Raw genomic sequence first — 19,794 nt, 5'->3', positions numbered from 1 at the left:
CTCGCTCTGCCAGACCTTGCTTCCCACGTGATCCTACTGTCCATTAACAAGGCTTTCCTCACTTCTGCGGCTAGAAGCGTGATTCATACCCCAGAGGCATCAGAGTGGACAGAAGTGACTCTGAAAAGGCTTTTAGTTAAGAAGCAGCCCCTAGAGCCTCTCTCTCGTCCTCGAATAATTACAATGGAGTCAGATTCCAGAGCCCAGGCTCTGCTGCAGCGCGGCCTCTAGTCAGTGCGGGAAATGCAAGAAGTGACAAGACCAGGGGCCTCCGCGGGGGCCACGGGGCCTCAGCGTCACCCAGGGTGACGACAACTAGTCCCGGGGCTGCTGTGACACTAGGGGTCACACATTAAATGCGAGTTGGCATGCAGGCCCCGGGGGCCCAATGTGCCTCCACACCACCAGCTGCCCAAACCCAAGCCTTGGCCAAGCTCACACACACCACGAGCCAATTGTTACGTTTTCTCAAGATGACCTGGTTAATGAGATAACTTACAAAGAAGTACGCACTAACGTAGACATAAAGTTTAAAAGACACATGCTTGAAAAGATGCCCAGCCGCATTCACAACAGGAGAAATGCAGAGCAAAACCACAACGCAGCATCATTTATGATCTTGCACACGGGTCCAGATAAACTCGCTGGATGCTGTACCACATTGGTGACAGGGAACCAGCACCCTCTCATACGGCTGAAGTGTGAAGACAACTTGGCAATATCTTCTCAAAATTTAAAAAGTATGTAATCTTTAACCCGACAGTTCCACTTAGCAATTCCCATAGTATTCCACTGCACAGATCTGTCTTTTATTACTATAAATAATGCTGCAATGAACATCCTTGATACACAACATTTCTAGTTGCAGTCCATCAACAGGAGACTGGTTAAATAAATTATGGAACATCATAAACGATGGAGGTCCATAAAGCTAGAAAAAAAAAAGTAGGAAAAGAAAAGAAAAACAAGAACGGGGAACTCTGTTTGGGCTGATCTGGAAATACTGTCAAAACATTTTGCTAAGTAAAAGAAAAAAAAGCAAGGCACACAGCAGTGTACATAGAGTTTACCACTTGTGTAACACACACAAACACGCACGCACAAGCACACACACACTGGCCCTCAGGGCCAGGGGTTGGTGGGGGGAACTATTTTCGCTGTAATTCTGTTTGCTCTGTTTCAAGTTTATATCAGGTGCATAAATTATTTATCCAAAAGATTTACTTTAAAAATGATAAATGGTAACACTGTCACTTTGCTAAAGTAGGTATAGGTGCTTGCTTTCTAAATCAAATAGAAGAGGGGCTATCTGATATTTTGGGTGACGGTTCCTGTCCACCTTAAAGCATGGGGCAAAGATCCCTGCCCCCTCTGAATTTGGCATTAATTTGCTGAATTGTTAGGGTTTATCCTACAGAGAGAAATATATGATTCAATGAAGGTTGGTAAATAAAATAATCACGATTCAATTTTCTGATAGAAGTATATCATGTTAAAAACCGTAAGTAATTTCCTTCTAAAATGGACTGCTTTCTTTTGGAAAAAAAATATAAGTATATTTCAGTTCTAAGTTGTGAAAACAAGTTGAAAAACAACAAAAATACAACTCTGATTTCAGAGGCTGAGCACACTCAGACTGTGAGTTATATCCAAACTTGCTAGCTCCCTGGGAAGTCACTCCCTCCTCGTTCCCAGGGGGACGAGGCTGGAAGTCTAGTTCGGGCACGTAGGGGCGGTGCCACCTCAAGTGCCAGCCTGGGTGGACCGCTCCTCAGGAGTTACATGTAGCCCTGTTTCCATGGAGATGCTCAAAATATCATTCCCGGCTCATTTTTCGAACTGTGCACAGCCAGCCCCCCAAGATCGGGGACCATGTGGAGTCCGTCTTTATCTGATCTGGGGACACCACCCAGGCCAGCGGCAGGAGCGACTGCTCCAGGGACGGTGCTGGGTCAGCACCTCCAGCTTCCCCTTCGTTTCTCACGGTGTCAGCTGTGGCGAGAGTCAAGCGCTGCCTCATGGTTTGTCGGTTTGTCGCAGTGACTGTCCCCACCTCCCCCATTTGAACGCCTGACCCTTCCCCAGCTGCCCCCTTCCTAACTTTGTAATTTGAATATCTGTCTACTTATTTTCTCAAACCACTGTGTCCTGAAACAGTAATTGAGAAACCATTCCAAATAGGAGGGAACCAAGCACTTCAGAAAAAGTTAAAAAACAAAGAGTAAACCAAGAAAATCCTACACAACATCTAAGACAACGCTTTCCAATTTCAGCTGTCTAATTTTTACTTTAAAAAGGAGGTGGAAAACATACAATTTTATTCTTTTTTTTTTTTTTGCGGTACGCGAGCCTCTCTGTTGTGGCCTCTCCCGTTGCGGAGCACAGGCTCAGCGGCCATGGTTCACGGGCCCAGCTGCTCCACGGCATGTGGGAGCTTCCCGAACCGGGTCACGAACCCGTGTCCCCTGCACTGGCAGGCGGACTCTCAACCACTGCGCCACCAGGGAAGCCCCACAATTTTATTCTTAAATCCTGATTCTTCAGTGACTGATTAAGACTCAGGCCCACCAAAAGGCCATCATTTGGGGGTCTTTTCCTTGTGTGAAAGGTAGTTCATTAGGACCTGCTGCTTTTGTAGCTAAAGAAAGAGGTGTTCCAACAACAGATTGAGCTGCCAGTACAAGCTGCCCGACTTGCTCTGATAAATGAAAAGATGACCTGATGCAGAAGTCACTGATTTGGAACATAAAGTCTGAAGTTCTCAGTGTTGTGTTCATTGCCAGTTATGAACAAAATAGAAAACAGAAACTCACATTAAGCTCTTTAAAATAAATGTGAAAAGTCAGTCTATAAAGACTCAGAGAGAGATGCATTGAAGCCCGTGTGCCCTGTGCTGTTCACTACTGCCTGTGATCGCGGTTATTCTTAGGTCATCCTAACTTACTTACATATCTTGATCTCATCCACTGGAAACGACAAAAATATAATTTATTAAATATCTTTAGTTTCTATGCCCACTCTTCTATACGTGTAATGTTCTATCCTGCATTTTAAAAACAATATGTTATTCTTTCATTCTTTGAAATGAAAAACATTTCATTTCATTCTTTGAAAACACGCTTTTTAACGTTTGTGTCTTTGTATAGTTGTACACTGTCTTACTAAATAAATAATTCCCTATCATTGGGCATTTAGGGCTCTTCCTCCATTCTTCCCCTACTTTTTGCTTGAATGGACAGCCTACTAAGTATTCGTGTACACGTCTGATTATTTTTCAAGCTAAATTTCTAGAAACAGAAACACTAGTCGGTAAATAAACATATTCTTGTAAGGGGGTTAATACAAGCATTGCTATGCTCTTTCCATCAGCTGTGTTCAAGAGAAGTCATTTAAAAATCCCCCCAACGCTAGGTTTTAAATATATTTATATTTAAGAGTCTGCCATTTTGAAATGCCGGTGCCTCAATGTTGTTTTAATTTGTACCTCCTTCATTACCAGTGAGCTTGATTTCTTTCCTTTCTTCATTTAATCACCAGCGACTTTTTCTATGAGAATTGTTTTGCCCATTTTGCTTTAGGGTGCTTATCTTTTTCTTATCCATAGAGCTTTCTAACGGATGGAAACCTGGGTTTTGCTGATGTATACAAAAACAGCTAATTCTTGCAGGTTTATTTTATAATCCACCACCTCCCTGCTCTGCCTTATGAGATCCAGTATTTTTTACTCCCCTCAGGATTTTTAAGTAGGCAGCTGTCACTGGCAGGTAAGGGTGGTTTTGACCTTCCTTCTTTATGGGTTTGTCTCTTGTGCCTTTCCTCATTGTTCTGCCCTGGCCATGGCTTCCAGAGCAACCGCAGAGTTACCAAGCACTATCCTCTCACCTTTATTGTCACCAAAGATTCTTGATTAAGTAGGATGCTGGTTATAGAGCTGAGATACTCTCTGTAAATTTCAGAGAGTATCCTTCTGAGTTTTGTTTAGAAATTGATGTTCTACTCCCCTTTTGAACCTCTTTGAAGATCAGGGTATTCTTCTCCTCTGGCCTATTAATATGATAAATTTTGGTTTCAAACATTATACCATCTTTGCAGTAATTTCTGTGCTCAATGTTATTCTTTTAGTGTATCTCCAGATTTGATTTACTTACGTTTTGTGTAAATTTTTGCCTTAATTCAGAGTGAGGCAGCTCTATGTTTTATTTTGGGGGAGAGGCCAGGAGAGTACTTAACAAAATGAAGACATCTAACTCTTTTTACAGTGCTTTAGTTTTTAAATGAATGTACAGTAAAATTGACTTTTGGGGGCTGTACAGTTCTATGAATTTTGACCCATGTATAGATTCTTGCAACCAGCGCTATAACCAAGACACACAACAGTTCCATCACTCCAAAACACCCCTTGTGCTTTCCCACTCTCGTCACAACCTACCCCTACCCCTCACCCCTGGCAACCACTGATCTGTTCTCTGTCCCTATAGCTTTGTCATGTTCAGAATGTCATATAAATGGAATCACGTACTGTGTAACCTTTCTGACCTCTTTCACTCAGCAGAATGCCTCTGAGATTCATCTGAGCTGTGTGCATCAATAGTTCATTTCTTTTTCTTACTGAGTAGTGCGCCATTGTACAAATGTTCCAGAGTTTGTTTATCTATCTATCTGTTAAAGGACATTTGGGTTGTTACCAGTTTTGGGCAATTATGAACAGACCTACTATAAACATTCATGTACAGGCTTCTGTGGGAACCTAGGTTTTTGTTTCCTTGGGGCAGTGGTTCTCAACCACGAACTATTTTTGCTACCTGGGTGATATTCAGCGAGGTCTAGAGACATTTTTGGTTGTCACGACTGGGAGTAGGGGTGCTACAGGCATCTGGTAGCAGAGGCCAAGGATGCTGCTAAACCTATAATGCACAGGAGAGCATCCCCCAACAAAGGATGATCCAGCCCAAATGTCAGCAGTGGTGCTGTGGAGACACTGCTCTAGGTAAGTACCCAGGACTGGGCTTGCTGGGCTGCAGGTAAGTGTACGTTTCACTTTATGAGAAACTGCCAGCAGTTCTCCAGAGCAGCTGTGCCGTTTCGTAATCCCACCCGCAACGCATGGGAGCTCCAGTTACTCCACATCCACACCAGCACTTGGTATTGTACTTGAAGTTATTTTTAGCCAGTGTGTATTATTATTAGTAGTAGTAGTTCTAAGAATTTTTGTAGATTCCTTGAGATTATCTATGTGCACAGTCATATCATCCATGAAGAGGGGCAGTTTATTTCCAACTTCCCTGGAGACTTTCTCTTTGACTCAGGGATTCCACAGAAATGTGCTGCTTGATTTCCAAGTGCTTGGAGGTTTTCCTGTTATCTTTTTTTTTTTTTTTGCGGTACGCGGGCCTCTCACTGCTGTGGCCTCTCCCGCTGCGGAGCACAGGCTCCGGACGCGCAGGCTCAGCGGCCATGGCTCACGGGCCCAGCTGCTCCGCGGCATGTGGGATCTTCCCGGACCGGGGCACGAACCCGTGTCCCCTGCATCGGCAGGCGGACCCTCAACCACTGCGCCACCAGGGAAGCCCTCACATACAGTTTTAAATTTTCTAGTAACCACATTAAAGAAAGGTAAAAAGAAATGGGGAAATCTTAATATATCTTATTTAATCCAATATATCCAGAATATTATGTCAACGTATAATATAAAAATTATTAATAAGATAGTTTACTTTCTTTTTCCTTGTACTAAATCTGCAAAACTTGGTGTGTATTTTACACACACAGTGCACCTCAATTAGGACTAGCCACGTGTCAAGCACTCGAGAGCCACGTGTGGCAGGGGGCTACCAAAGTGGGCAGTGCAGCTTTAGAGTACAAAGATCAGTGAAAAGATTTTAAGTCAACCGCATCATTGTTTTCAGATTCCTTATATCCCTGTTATGTCCCATCCTACAGAAACAGTACAGCGTGTGCCACAGCTTCTGCTCACGTCTCTGACAGACTGTTCTGCTTGGCTTCCGTATCAAGATACTTCATCATAGTTATCTTTTCATTGCAAAGTGCACCTCTTGGGAACGGCCTTCCTAATCGTACAACACAACATCCAGAAGATGAGGTTTAAATAAGTAAAGAGACTGACAGATTTTCTATAAAAATGAGAAAAGATTTTTAGGTGGAAAAAGATACAACTTTCTGTTGAAGACTGTCAGCCTGTTGCCAGCTCTTTATCTGTACTAACTCATTTGATCTTCACAACCCTGTGTATGAGCTCAATTTTACAGATAAGGAAGCAGAGGCACAGAGAAGTCAAGTGACTTGCCCAAAGTCACTCAGCTAAGAAGTAGCAGAACTGGGATTCAAACCCAGGGGGTTGGGCTCCTGTGCCTGTGTGCATAAATTCTGTGCTACATCACCTCCCTATGTTTTTACTGTGGGAGAAAACATTTGAAACATATAAACAAATCATATCCGTAATATGTAAGAAGATGCTATCAAGCAAGAAGACAAACATAAATAACCTCATAGAAAAATGGGCAAAGGATAAGAACAGGCAATTCATAGAAAAAGAAATGGAAACAGCCAATAAGCATAGGAAAAGATGCTCAATTTATGTCATCAAGGACAGGCAGGTTAAAACAAGATATGATTTTTCATCCAACAGATTAGAGCAAAAATCAAGAAGTTTGCCAACGGGGTTAGGAGGGTGTGTGAAAATGGCCTCTCTGGCACTGCCGTAGTGTGAAATTTGAACTGCCTTTTTTTTTTTTTTTTTTTTTTTCGCGGTACGCGGGCCTCTCCCGTTGCAGAGCACAGGCTCCAGACACACAGGCTCAGCGGCCATAGCTCACAGGCCCAGCCGCTTCGCGGCATGTGGGATCCTCCCAGACCGGGGCACGAACCCGCGTCCCCTGCATCGGCAGGCGGACTCTCAACCACTGCGCCACCAGGGAAGCCCTGAACTGCCTTTTTGAATGGCGATCTGGTGGTATCCACCACCATTGAAAACGCGCTTCACTTTTCACCGACAATTCCACTTCCGGGCATCTATCCTACAGCTGTGGTCTCCCACGGGCGTGAAGATGCAGGCACACAGAAGCTCTCCTAACCCAGCTCCACATGACCCATGTGCCTGGGGTCACGTGCACTGCTTCCCCGCAAAGCCCTGCAAAGACCTGCTGAGAGCCGGGCACAGGCTGCCCGCCACCTACCACCTGCACCCTTCTCTCCCCACCGGTGAGCCCCATGTTTGTCCTTAAACTTATGCGAGCCAGTCGTACTTGCTCTGCAATTATGTCCATACTTGATAAAAACTAAAGAACTTTCAGTGCAAAGAGAGTTGTTTTTATGAAAAGTAAGCTGAAAGCTCTAAGAGGTCAGTTAAAGGCAAGTTGCTAAAAACCAAAAGCAAAATCAAACTGCTCTTGAATAAACAAGTGTAAAATATGGGGGGAAACATCATAAAGATCTACAAGGATTTTGCACTTAAGAGTCTTCACAAGCATCTAAAGTCCAAAATCACACCGGGCCTTATGACTGTAATTCACCAGGAGAGAGAAAGTGAACACAGCTGGTCCTCCAGTGAGAACCCAGGAGCCAAGAAAAGGCCTGCAAACGTGTGCGCTGTTTGCATTTTTTTAAATAATGAAAATGTATTAATGAGTAGCTTATTTAATTTTAAAACTTTAAAAAATAAAGTGATAAACTTAACAATACAAAATGACTCATTGTTCCCTTTGGTAACTTTTCTTGCCCTGAATTGTAATCTGTATAATATCATGGGTTTAGTTTTCTAATCAGTTGGATAATTTCTGCCTTTCAGTGGAGGATTTAAGCAATTTACATTTGTGGTTTTAACAGATACATTTGCTATGAACTCTGCCACCTTATTTTATTTTTAATATTTATTTATTTAATTTATTTATTTAGCTGCACCGGCTCTTGGTTGTGGCATTTGGGATCTAGTTCCCTGACCAGGGATCAAACCCGGGCCCCCGGCATTGAGAGCTTGGAGTCTTAGCCACTGGACCACCACGGAAGTCCCTGCCACCTTATTTTATGCTATTTGTTTTTTGTGCTTTTTACTGTTTGCTTTTCTTTTATTACAAGATCCCTGCTTTCTCTGCTTTTGGCTTGCTGTTGGAGAAGGTTTACACCATGTTTTAAGTTTTACTGGTGTTTATCTCTAAGCTTTCCAAATTATTTATTTCTCTAATTATCAAGGTAAAAAAATAAACAAGTATTCCTCCAGAAACTAGACACTTCTCCTTATTTTGAGGACTATAAAAAAAGGCCCCATGGTGGAAATATTGCGTGAAAAAAGCCAAGTGCGAAATAGCATTGTATAATCCCTTTTATATGAAAGTCAAAGTTAGGGATAGTATGAGGGAAACAAAAGCAAAAGTAAACAAATGGGACTATATCAAACTAAAAAGCTTTTGCACAAAGAAGGAAGCTATCAACAACATGAAAAGGCCACCTACCGAAAGGGAGAAGATATGTGCAAATGATGTATCTGGTAAGGGGTTAATATCTAAAATATACAAAGAACTCATACAAGTCAATATCAAAAAACGAACTCGATTAAAAAATGGGCAGAGGATCTGAATAGACATTTGTCCAAAGAAGACATACAGCTGACCAACAACACATGAAAAGATGCTCAACATCACTAATCATCAGGGAAATGCAAACCAAAGCCACAATGAGATATCACCTCTCACCTGTCAGAATGGTTACTATCAAAAAGACAACAAATAATAAGTGCTGGTGAGGGCGTGGAGAAAGGGAACCCTCATGCACTCTTGGTGGGATTGTAAGTTGGTGCAGCCAATATGGAAAACAGTATAGAGCTTCCTCAAAAATTAATAATAGAAGTATCATATGATCCAGAAATTCCACTCCTGGGTATTTATCTGAAGAGAATGAAAACACTAAGTCAAAAGATATTTGCGGGCTTCCCTGGTGGCGCAGTGGTTGAGAGTCCGCCTGCCAATGCAGGGGACACGGGCTCGTGCCCTGGTCTGGGAAGATCCCACATGCCACGGAGCGGCTGGGCCCGTGAGCCATGGCCGCTGAGCCTGCGCGTCCGGAGCCTGTGCTCCGCAACGGGAAAGACCACAGCAGTGAGAGGCCCGCGTACCACAAAAAAAAAAAAAAAAAAAAAGATATTTGCACCTCTATGTTCACTGCAGCATTATTTACAATAGCCAAGATATGGAAACAACTTACGTGCCCATCAATAGATGAATGGATAAAGAAGATATGGTGTATATATATATACTATGGAATATTACTCATTCATAAAAAAGAATAAAATCTTGCCATTTGAGACAACATGGATGGACCTAGAGGGTATTATGCTAAGTGAAAAAAGTCAGAGAAAGACAAATATTATATTTGCAGGTATGAAAGATTCACTTATATGTGGAATCTAAAAAACAAAACGAACAAACAGAACAGAAATAGATACAGAAAACAAATAGGTGGTTGCTAGAGGGGAGGAGGGGAGGGAAGGAAAGAAATAGGTGAGGGGTCTTAAGAGGCAGAAATTTCCAGTTGCAAAATAACTGAGTCACAGGTATGAAATGCACAGTGTGGGGGTACAGTCAATACCTACGCAATACCTCTGTGTGGTGGCATACTGCAACTAGACTTAATCAAAACGTTTAGGTGACCATTTTGAAATGTACAGAAATACCAAATCACTACGTTGTATGACAGGAACTAACATAGTGCTGTAGGTCAATTATACTTTAAAAACGAAAAGCAAACTCAGAAGAGGAGATCAGGCTGTGGGGCGCAGTGGGGTGGGGAAGGGGGAGGGGGAATTAAATGAGGGCAGTTAGAAGGTACAAACTTCCAGTTATAAGATGTAATGTACAACACGATAAATATAATTTAAGATTGCTGGTATACGTATGTGACATATGGAAGAGAGTAAATCCTGAGTTCTCATCATAAGGAAATAAAAATTCTCCATTTCTTTAATGTTGTGTCTATACAAGATGGTGGACGTTCACTACACTTCTTGTGGTCATTTCATGATGCATGGAAGTCAAGTCATTACGCTGTACACCTGAAACTTATACAGTGCTGTGTGTCAGTTATATCTTAATAAAACTGGAAGGAAAAAGAGTTAGGGATGATAAAAAAAAGCAAAAAGTTAGGGGTGATGGCTCTGTCAGTGGCTGGTGGACAGCCACCTGAGGGGGGATTTCTCTGTGGCTTCCGGCACCTTCCACATGGTTGCGTTCAGTGGCATTCCTCAGTCCAGTTCCACCTGCCTCTTGGAGATCCCCCCGACCACGCATCTTCACTTCTGGTGGGGTGCGTGGTTCTTTACCTCCCCTCACCAGTATCTTTGTGAGAAGCTGGGATAAGGCCCATCAGGATGACTAGACACTACTGATACCAGAAGTTTCATAAAAAAACTGTGGCATCCTTTACAAATCACCACTTGCAAGTCACATGTGATGTCAGAGGTTAAACCCATCCCTCCTGAGTCTGCGGGGCAGGACACAGTGAACCTCGGTGGCCCTTCAAAAGTCGAGTGCTATCAAGCCTTCTAGAAGAGCAAAGGTATCGTACCAACCGAGTCAGCGTTAGATAACCCTCGTCGGGAACTAGTCTCAGTCTTGGTCATTACCTGTGCACACCATCTGCAGTTTTGCCTTTCTATAGAATCTCGCGCAGGAGAACCAAGAGTTAAAGAAGGACAGGATATCTGGAGTCAGGACTGCATAGGAACAAGTTCAAGCATGGCTTGAAGGAACACGTGAGTGGAGGGGAGTGGGGGTTGAGGGCGAGAGGGAGCGTGAGAGGATAGAGAGGATGGAATTGGACTGAACAAGTTAAAAAAAAAAACATCTCTTCACTTTTTCCCTCTGCATCCACCTTTTAACTTTCACGATGACACACACCTGCAGGGTCGCCATTTCTCGCCCCCAGTCTCTCCCCTTGCTATTGACCAACTTGTCTCTCTGTACACAGATTTCCCCTCTATACCCAAACAATCTTGGTTCAACTAAAATGAACACTTAGCTAGACTTCTTAGCTACTCATTTCTATTGCCATTCATGTTTCATTTCTCCTCTCTAGCAACAAACTATTAGGTGACTCCGTGATCTTGCCTCAGCCTAACTGACGGGCAGTCTACCTGGACCATCGGATGAAGTGGGAGAGACACAAGTCCCAGATTCCCACACCGTTTCAGGAGGGGGCCGAGGGCTTTCTTTCAGAGCCCCAGCCAAGCTTCAAGCGACTACAAAATGAAGATGTGGGATAAGACGGTGCGTGAAAAGTAAAGCACAGATGACTAGTTAGTTCACCGTCACAGTGAGTTCAGCATCCCCTACTGCATCAGCGTTCACGCGTACCATGGCAATGCTCCCACGATAACGACTAAAGGTTTAGAGACGCAATCTTACTATCTGACGCAACAGCAATGTGGAGAACACTAAGTACTGGCGTTGAGCTATCCTAGAAGGTAACTGGGTACTTTTTGTTGCCTGTGAATTTTCCTGCATGTTCTGGATGGATGTACCCTGCAAGTAATTCCTCTGGTGAACCAGCCAGGGAGTCTCACCCCGCAGAAGAAGGCTCTCCCACATTGGTTAAAACCCCTGTACGTTCTGATCGGACGCTCCCACCCTAGGGCAGCCCATTACCTCCTGCAGCCTGATCTCCTCCGGCTGGAGGATGTCCAGCACCCCACTGCTCCGAATCTCCGGGAGATCCTGCCAGAGGTTGAATCTCGAGTGCGGGTTACTGAGCAGGCATATCTGGGGCACAGCCTTCCTCTCCGGTGGGCTTGCAGGCTCCTCCTCTTCCCCTTCATCCTCCTCCGGGGTCTCCGCACTGGCCGGGGACCCATCAGCATTGTCTTGGATTTCTGCGTCCTGTTGCCTCCTGGTTTCAATTTCCTGGAGAGTTGATTTATCTCGGTATTCCTGATACAGGAGCCCTGAAATCAAATGGAATTGTATTGACATGAAAAAGATTTCAGAGGAAGATCTTTTGGAATCACTAAGTCAAAGCTTTGGACTCCTATCAAGGGCTGATGCTCTGCCTGTGAAAATACAAAGAAAGCCAGAACCGCACAGGTCTCAGAAAAGGCTCTAGCACTGAACAAACTGTCACTGTCTTCATTTCTTGGGAAGGATCAGCGTGCATGAGTTTGTTTGTTTGTTTTTTTCAACAAAGAATAAAGAAATCCCTGAACAGATTCAAAATCCAGTCACAAAAATATATGCTTTTCACACACATACTTAGCAAACAACAAGCACCCCGAATCTGACGTGTTAATAACCAACGTGGGCAGAGTCGGTGGAATGTCCCAGTTGCGTTTCCGTAGCCCAACGCCTAAACGCTTCAATGTTACAACGCAAGTATATTCATTGGTGAAATGGGAACAGCTGTAAATTCTCATTTTGAAGGAAAAAGCCAATATTTCATCAACCTTATGATTCAAAAGGGAAGCATTCCTTTTTTGCTTTCACACTTTCAGACTTACTTCCCTGACCTGAAATAAATGCAGTCTAAGTCTCCAAGGAGATTTGGGGGTACAGAGGAATCAGCAAAAAACGTAGCAACTCCACAGGGAAAAATTCATTTTGGATGTCCTGGCTGCAGGGCAGAGGGTTGGTCTCTCCACACAGGAGCAGCAGAAAAGCTTCAGTGGCAAGGGGGCTCCCAGCCCAGGGAGAGGGGAAGCAGGGCTGGGTGGGGAGAGGAAGGGGGGGTCCTGCTGGCGATGAGGCTGGGAGGAGAGGAGGGTCACCCCAAGGGTTCTGTCTATCCTGTGGGCAAAAGGGAAGCCCCTCAGGCAAACAGCTCTGGTCTTCATCTTAGGAGGCCCGCGGATGGGAAGAAAGAGGCCATACCAGTTCTCTAAGGGAGTGATGATGGAGGCCTGAACTGCAGTGGTGGTGGAGGGATGGGGCCATGTGCATGATTCAGGGACAGTTATAAGGTAGAAGACAGGTCCTGGCGATTGGCTGGTGCTGGGTCATGAACGATATCTGGGTGACCAGTTGGCAGGGGTGTCCGGTGGCCCTGTTCAAGGAGATGAGGAATATGGGAAGAGGCTCCGACTGGGGAATGGGGTGGTGGTGAGATCCAGGTGCACCTGAAGGGAATGCAGGTGGAGAGAACCAGTGGGCAGCTGGACGGGTCTGGAGCCTGGGAAAGCTGTTGGGCCCCTTGATATATCTATCTATAAAACAAAGATGACTTTCCCGGGAAAGTTCTAACAGGGATAAGTGTACCACTTGTAAAGCACTTTCTCATGCAATGCAGTACAAACATTAGCTATTATTCCTTCTTTAATTGTTAAATATATCTAAACAGTACAAAAAAGGAAGGAAAAAAGCAGACGATCTTCAAAATTCTGAAAAATGGCTGGATAAATTATATTCACAAATAACAGGAACTCAGTAAATCACCCTGTGGATTAAATTAATTGGCTTCCTTTGTTCCATAACGCTAGATCATAAAGGCTTTATGCTAAGCATAATATTTACTTCAAAAAAAAAAAAGATCCTGTGATTTTACGTTACAATCCAGCAGATGACAACACTGAGTTAACCTGACAAAGGAATGAAAAAGAAAATCTAAATCTATGCTAAATGCAACCCAGATCGAAGATCTATAAAGACAGAGGTTTAAAGTCACTACATAAACCGGTTCAGTCATGAGCATAAGATATGATTACTATTGCCAACATCGAACCAATTAATCTCCTGTGATTCCGATACTGTTTTCACGGAGGTTTAAAGAAACCAGGATTCCACGAGTTGACTTGGATTCACTTTTCAAAGCTTAGCACAGTGTCTCCCACAGAGTAGGTACTCACGTATTCGTTGAGTTGAACACCTTTAAAAATGCAGTTTCCAAGCTTCTCAAAAATATCTAACCAATTTGGCATCTTTTTGAAAGTTCAAAAATATGGCTTATGCATGCTACACGGCACATCGTGTGTACCATGGGTCAGCATGATGGGTAAATCATGGGTAAATGCTATCTCCAACATCTCACATGATGATGTGATACATATGCTGAAATGAGACAAAAACATCAGCATTGTGGGTAGTTGGGTTGAAAGTAATATTTCTGAAATCACATTGTGGCAGACACTGTGGCTGCCTCTCCTCTATCCCCTCACAGCCCTTCTTCCCAGCTGGCAGGGAGGGCTTTTGTCTGGGTGCTGACCTAGTCTGTGCTCAGGGAAGTGGATGAATGCTGACTGATCAAAGCCTACCATGATGGTTCCCTTCCCCTTGCCACTGCTGGGTTTAGACATGAGTATGTGACATGACCTGGCCAAGGAGACTAAGGGGACATCTTACATCTTTACGAAGGGCTTCTCAAAAAGATGTCCCTCCCCAGGAGACACCTGAAGACAAACTGCTCTTTTTTTTTTTTTTTGGTTTTTATACATGGTTGCTTGAGGATGTGATGCATGGAGCTCTGGCAGCCATCTTGTGATATGAAGCCCAAATGCTGAGAATGGTAGAGGGAAAGGAACTAGGTGGTTGCTTGACTTAATGAACCAAATGCAGAATTTCCTACCTCATTCCTGGAGTCAACTGAGATAGAATACTTTCATTCTTTAAGGTCATTTTTTTGGGGGGGGGGGCGGTGCTGGATATTCTATTACACTCAGCCAAAGACTCCCAATACAAGTAATCTTAGCATTTTCTTAAAACTTCATACTTCTTTCTGAAGTCTTCAGAATATGAATTTAAACACGCATTTTCCTGGAGTTACTATGATTACAAAGAGTTATCTGACACACTGTGTAACCATTTTCATGACCTGTTTATTTGTTTATTTTTTTTTTGGTGGTACGCGGGCCTCTCACTGCTGTGGCCTCTCCCATTGCAGAGCACGGGCTCCGGGCATGCAGGCTCAGCGGCCATGGCTCACAGGCCCAGCCGCTCTGCGGAATGTGGGATCTTCCCGGACCGGGGCACGAACCTGCGTCCCCTGCATCGGCAGGCGGACTCTCAACCACTGCGCCACCAGGAAAGCCCACCTGTTTATTTTTATTAACCTTACCTGAGGAGCTATGTTATCTGATTAAATTTTTGTAGTAGAGATATACTGTTGATATATCATGTTTTTCTATTTTCTCTTTTGTACATTCAGTAAGCAAAATTGATTTTACCTGTAAAAGCTGGCACCTGGTATTATATTCATGCAGAATTAGAAGGCTCAGTTCCCATCTCTCCTAATTAAAATGATCTATATCAGGTTGGCTGAGCTACCCTGCAGAAGGAGGATAAGCTCCTGGAGTCCTTCAAAATCTCACCTTCTGAAGGGAATAATTTTTTTCTTTGAATCCTTCAGATAGAACTTCTAAAGGGCAGAGAATTCATTTATTTTTAGTGAGCACCTTCTATGCACCAAGCAGTTGTTAGGTGCCAGAGACAACCACAGCACACACACACACGTGTGCACACACACACAATCACAGGGTCTCAGGGTCTATGATCTTCAGGGCCACCACCAACTACAATGACAGCTGTATACCACATCATGCATAGTCCTGGCATCATTTTGTTCTTGCCTGGGTGGGAGCCACTGCAAAATTCAACACAGTGGTCTACAAGATGCCCATATAGCCTTCCCACTTTCCTTCCCCCTTAATGCCACTGTGTCTTTAGGAACGTGTTGTCCTTTCCTGATACCTGGCAAAGAATTCACTTCATTCGGTGAGCTAAAAGCAGCTGGCCTCCTGTAGCAACCTGCTTGGCATAAGCCTCGAGTCTATGATGAAGGATGTGAGAAGAAGGCAGCCTCGGTCCTGTGCTGTCATTCAGCACATCTGTTGAGCACCGACCATGGATCCAGCCCAGGGGCCAGAAACACATAGTCACCATTACACCAGGAGATAGTGGGAGAAAAGCCTCAGAATGTCAGTCTCTACTGTTTACCAAATGAGGAAACCGAGGGCCAGGATGAGCAGGTACCAGAGCTCAGGGCTCCCGACTCCCAGCTTTGAGCTTATGCCACGGGCTCTCCAGGAAGGAGGTCTCCACACGCCCACACTGCAGAAGGGAGCCTCTCTCTCCGTGAGAGGAGGCACGGATCTCCCCACTCCCACCTCGATTTCCTTCCTGGTCCTGACATTGATCTCAGCCAGAGGATCCCTTTCTAGAGGGTGGAATTCGAGGCTTCCAGCACATGCCAAGGCCGAGGTGGCCCTCCTCGCCATAAAGGGCAATGTGGTAGAGGTAGAAGAAAGGGATTTTCGGGTGTGTTTGTCCTCAGATCAGCCCCTCTCCATTTCCGCCAGCAAACAAAGGGAAAAGCCGCCACCACCATCACCACCCAGCCCACACGCAGGGGGCCCACTAGGAACAATACCCCTGGAGTCAGCACTGCTTAACAGAATGAAGTGTGCGCTCCACCCTCAGCTTTGCAAGGGCTCAGCTCCTCCCAGGGTTCAGTCCAGAATAAACCCCAGCCAGGGGAAAGGGAACCTGCCCAAAAAGTCTCCTAAGCATGGGTCTCCTGGGGCAATGGAAGCTCCACTTCCACTGGAGACACTTCATGTCCGTCTGAGTGTTTGGGATGGAGAACAATAATGATGAATTTAGGAAAGAAAATTTTCAAGCCAAAATTTTAATTTAACGAATAAACTTCTGCTCTGACAACCCTGAAGAACAGAAAGATTTCTATGCCGTACCATTCCCGAAGAACCCATGTCACCCACTTGTGGCCACCTCTGGTGATGAAGATGAGAGCTAGTTTGATGTCATCAGCAATCTTTGACTCTTAAATGCGAGCGCTCGGGTTTTGGGGATGCCTTCTCAATCCACTTTCTGCTTTCACAGAGCTTCAACTGCAGCTGTGCAGGAGCTGGACACGCGGGCTATGCCCTGCACTTCTGGCCATGCTCTGGACAGGCAGGTGGAGCCAGGCTTCCCTTCCTAACCCAGGGGCCTCTGGGGCTCCCAGCTTCTCTCTACTTACCTTTCCTTCCCCTGTGCCAAGTCTGCCACTGCCACCCCTATCTGAATTGCCCCAGTCAGCCTGACTCTCTCCACAAGTCCCCTCTGCAGGGTCCCCTCCCTTTACAGGTCTTCCCCAGGCCCCCGGGTGGGGATGGCGGGGGGACGCATGGAGCGTCCCCTCCTGCATGGCCCATAAGCACCTAACCCCTGGACTTTCTGGCAGAAGACACAAGAGGACAGAGAGCCCTCCCCAGGAAAGAGCTGGGCAAGCACACCTCTCCAAGAGAGCAGGAAAGAAATGCATTTGCTAAAGCCCAATTATACAGCCACTATTAAAACGCGGCAGTTTTGCCTCTGGAACCATTTAGAACCAAATATGTCAGTAACCTTCCTTGTCAGAAACATCTGTCCAGGGGAAATGCAAGGGCATCCCACAAGCAGGGGAGCCCTCAGAGTCCGCCAGGAACCAACGTTTCCCCCAGTGACGCCCCGTCGCCGCTGGGGACACCCACCTATTTGTTCGATGAGGTTCCTCCAGGAGTCGGAGGGAATGGGGTGGATCATCTGCAGGGCCTCGGTGAGCGTGGTGGGGCTGTCGAGGGCCGGGCACTCCTCGGGTGTGGCCTCATTTCCCAGGGTGGAGGACGACTCGCTGCCGGAGAGAGGAGAGGCAGGAGCCGGTTATTTTTAAGCAACGACACACCTCGGCCAGCTCGCGAGAGGCGTCCGCACAGGCGGCCCTGGCCAGATGGACCCTGACCAGGATGTCCAGGCCGAGCGGCCGCCGCCGCTCCCTGCCACGCAGGCCCCACAGGCCCTTTTTGTCACCGCATCAGGGCGCGACCGGGTAATTCATTCCCACACCAGCCCACCCAAACCTTCATGTTTTCGGAGCTCGCGGGCAGGCGTCGGAAACTTGGCGCGTCCTGCCCGCTTCGCGGCGCCGCCCCGCCGCCCGGACGGGTCCAGCGGCCAGGGGCCCTGCGCTCGCTGCGCACCCCGCGCCGCTCGCTGTCACACGGCCCCCGGCCCCCTTTGGGTAGCGATCCTCCAGTCCCAGGGCCACGCGGCGCGGAGAGGGGCCACCGAACGGGACGCGTGCGCCCAGGGCGCCCGAGAGAGGGCGCGAGAGGCGGTCCGGGGCAGGGACAGGGGTGTCGGCGGTCCGGCTGGGGAGCATCCCCCGACCTCAGGCGGCGTGCGGGCACGATGGGGGCCGCGGGAGGAGTGAGGGGCTGCGGGGCCCGCAGGGCGGGGGGCGCGGGACAGGCAGTTCGGGTAGGCGTCCCCGACCAGGGACGCAAGCTGGGGCCACAGGCGCGCAGTGGTGGCGCGCAGGGGTCGGGACGGCCGCTCGTCCTCACCTGCCAGGGAGGTGTCCCGCCGCTGAGTCGCGCGCGTCGCTCTCCGAGGTGGAGCTGTCGTGGTCCACGGCGCAGGCGGCGCTGAAGGCTGCGGCCAGCAGCTCCATGGGGGCCGGCAGCCAGCCAGGCTCTGGGGCCGGGTCGGGGACCGCGCTGGGGGCCCGGAGCCGGGCGGGGGGCGACGATCGGGCTCCGGAGCAGGGTCGCAGCGCGCTTAGCTGGAGCCGGAGCTGCCGCTGCCGCCGCCGCCGCTGCCAAGAGCTCCAGCAGGCGCCCCGGCGCGCGCCTGGAGGCTCCCGGGGTTGCCACGGCAACGGGGGAGGCGGGTGGGGCGCGCGCGGCGGGGGCGAGGCCCGGCGGCAGCCGGGCGGGGGAGCCTGGCCTTGGGCGCGACCCAGGGCCCGCGGACGCCGACTGCTGCCCGGGACCGCCGACCAGGTCCGCGCCTCCCTCCTCTGCCGCGGCTCTGCCCCGGCAGGGGAGACGAGGAGGGCAGGATGGGTTGGGGCCGGCGAGCTGCGCCTTCGTCTTCCCGCCCCCTCCTCGCCGTCTGGCCACATCCCGCCAGCTCACGGGGCGAACTTGGAAGGTAGGGGCGAGGTGACCCTCTGCCCGGCGCGCCCTCGAACTTCCGTCTTGCCCACCCCGCGCATCCTATGAGGTCCTTCACAGGGACCCGCCCGGAGACCCCCGCCTCTGTCGCTCCGGGCCCAGCCTCGAGGGACCCTCGAGGATATCCGCTCCTGACCTGACTATGGAGAGGGGGCCAGCGCGGAAGCCTCTCCCGGACGAGTCTGGCTGACCCCGGCTACCCCGAGGCCCTAGCAGCACGGAGTGGGTATAGGGGAGGGAGTGGAGGAGAAACAAAGTGCCCCCAAGCCTCCACCCGGTTTCCCTGCCCGGTCACAATGACGTTCGGAATCTGCACCTTTGTGTTAGCTAGTTCAACTCGCTTCCGGATACAGAGAGCAAGCAAAAATGGGAAACTGGAGTCGAGGGGAGTGTGAGTGGTCCCGTGTGACTTGGAAATCTAGACGGACAACTCCAAAATCCGACTCCAAGTCCAGTAAGAGAACTGGAGCCCTGCCCGGTGGCCTTCTCTGAGGGCAGCCCCTCCGCTCCCTGCTCCCCTGGGCGGTGCCGGGTGCCGGGTGCCGGGACGGCGGCCTGTCTCTGCGGGCCAGAGCCAGTTCCCGCTCTTCGGAGGGTACCTGGCGGGGTGGGTTGTGCAGACCAAAGTCGAAAATCTTCTCGGCACCTTCCCCTGCACAGTCTACCCACGGGGCATTTGTTTAAATTAACAAATTCCTCGTTTTTCGATGCAAATACTCCTGCTGCGAGGGGTTCACTTACTAGTTAGTAGGTTGGCTTTAATGCGTTCCTTAGCCAGTCGTCTAGAGCGCGGCAATTGTAAAGGGAGAGTTGGAGTGGAAAAGGAGAGAAAGCAGCTTAGAAAGGGGCCTTTTTGCCAAGAGGGGAACTCCCTT

At 47.7% G+C, this 19,794-nt stretch overlaps 1 protein-coding gene across 2 annotated transcripts in view; it reads right to left on the bottom strand.

The window, feature by feature from the left end:
• Positions 1–18,577, bottom strand: part of NGEF (neuronal guanine nucleotide exchange factor) — a 40,258-nt gene extending 21,681 nt beyond the window's left edge. The window contains exons 1-3 of one of the 2 annotated variants that reach the window (XM_030870801.2): positions 18,308–18,577; positions 17,456–17,595; positions 11,652–11,947 (exon numbers count right to left, since the gene is read on the bottom strand). In XM_030870801.2, coding sequence (XP_030726661.2) covers positions 11,652–11,947; positions 17,456–17,595; positions 18,308–18,414 — 543 coding nt within the window. In that variant the 5' untranslated portion in view covers positions 18,415–18,577. Of the gene's footprint in view, positions 1–11,651; positions 11,948–17,455; positions 17,596–17,821; positions 17,841–18,307 lie in introns of those variants that run through there. The other variant, XM_060301730.1, reaches the window with a different exon arrangement.
• Positions 18,578–19,794: the final 1,217 nt, after the last annotated feature.

This window comes from Globicephala melas, chromosome 7, assembly GCF_963455315.2.
Source record: "Globicephala melas chromosome 7, mGloMel1.2, whole genome shotgun sequence".
Lineage (NCBI taxonomy): Eukaryota > Metazoa > Chordata > Mammalia > Artiodactyla > Delphinidae > Globicephala > Globicephala melas.
The sequence above is the reverse complement of the archived record's forward strand: the minus strand, read 5'-3'. Positions and strand labels throughout refer to the sequence as shown.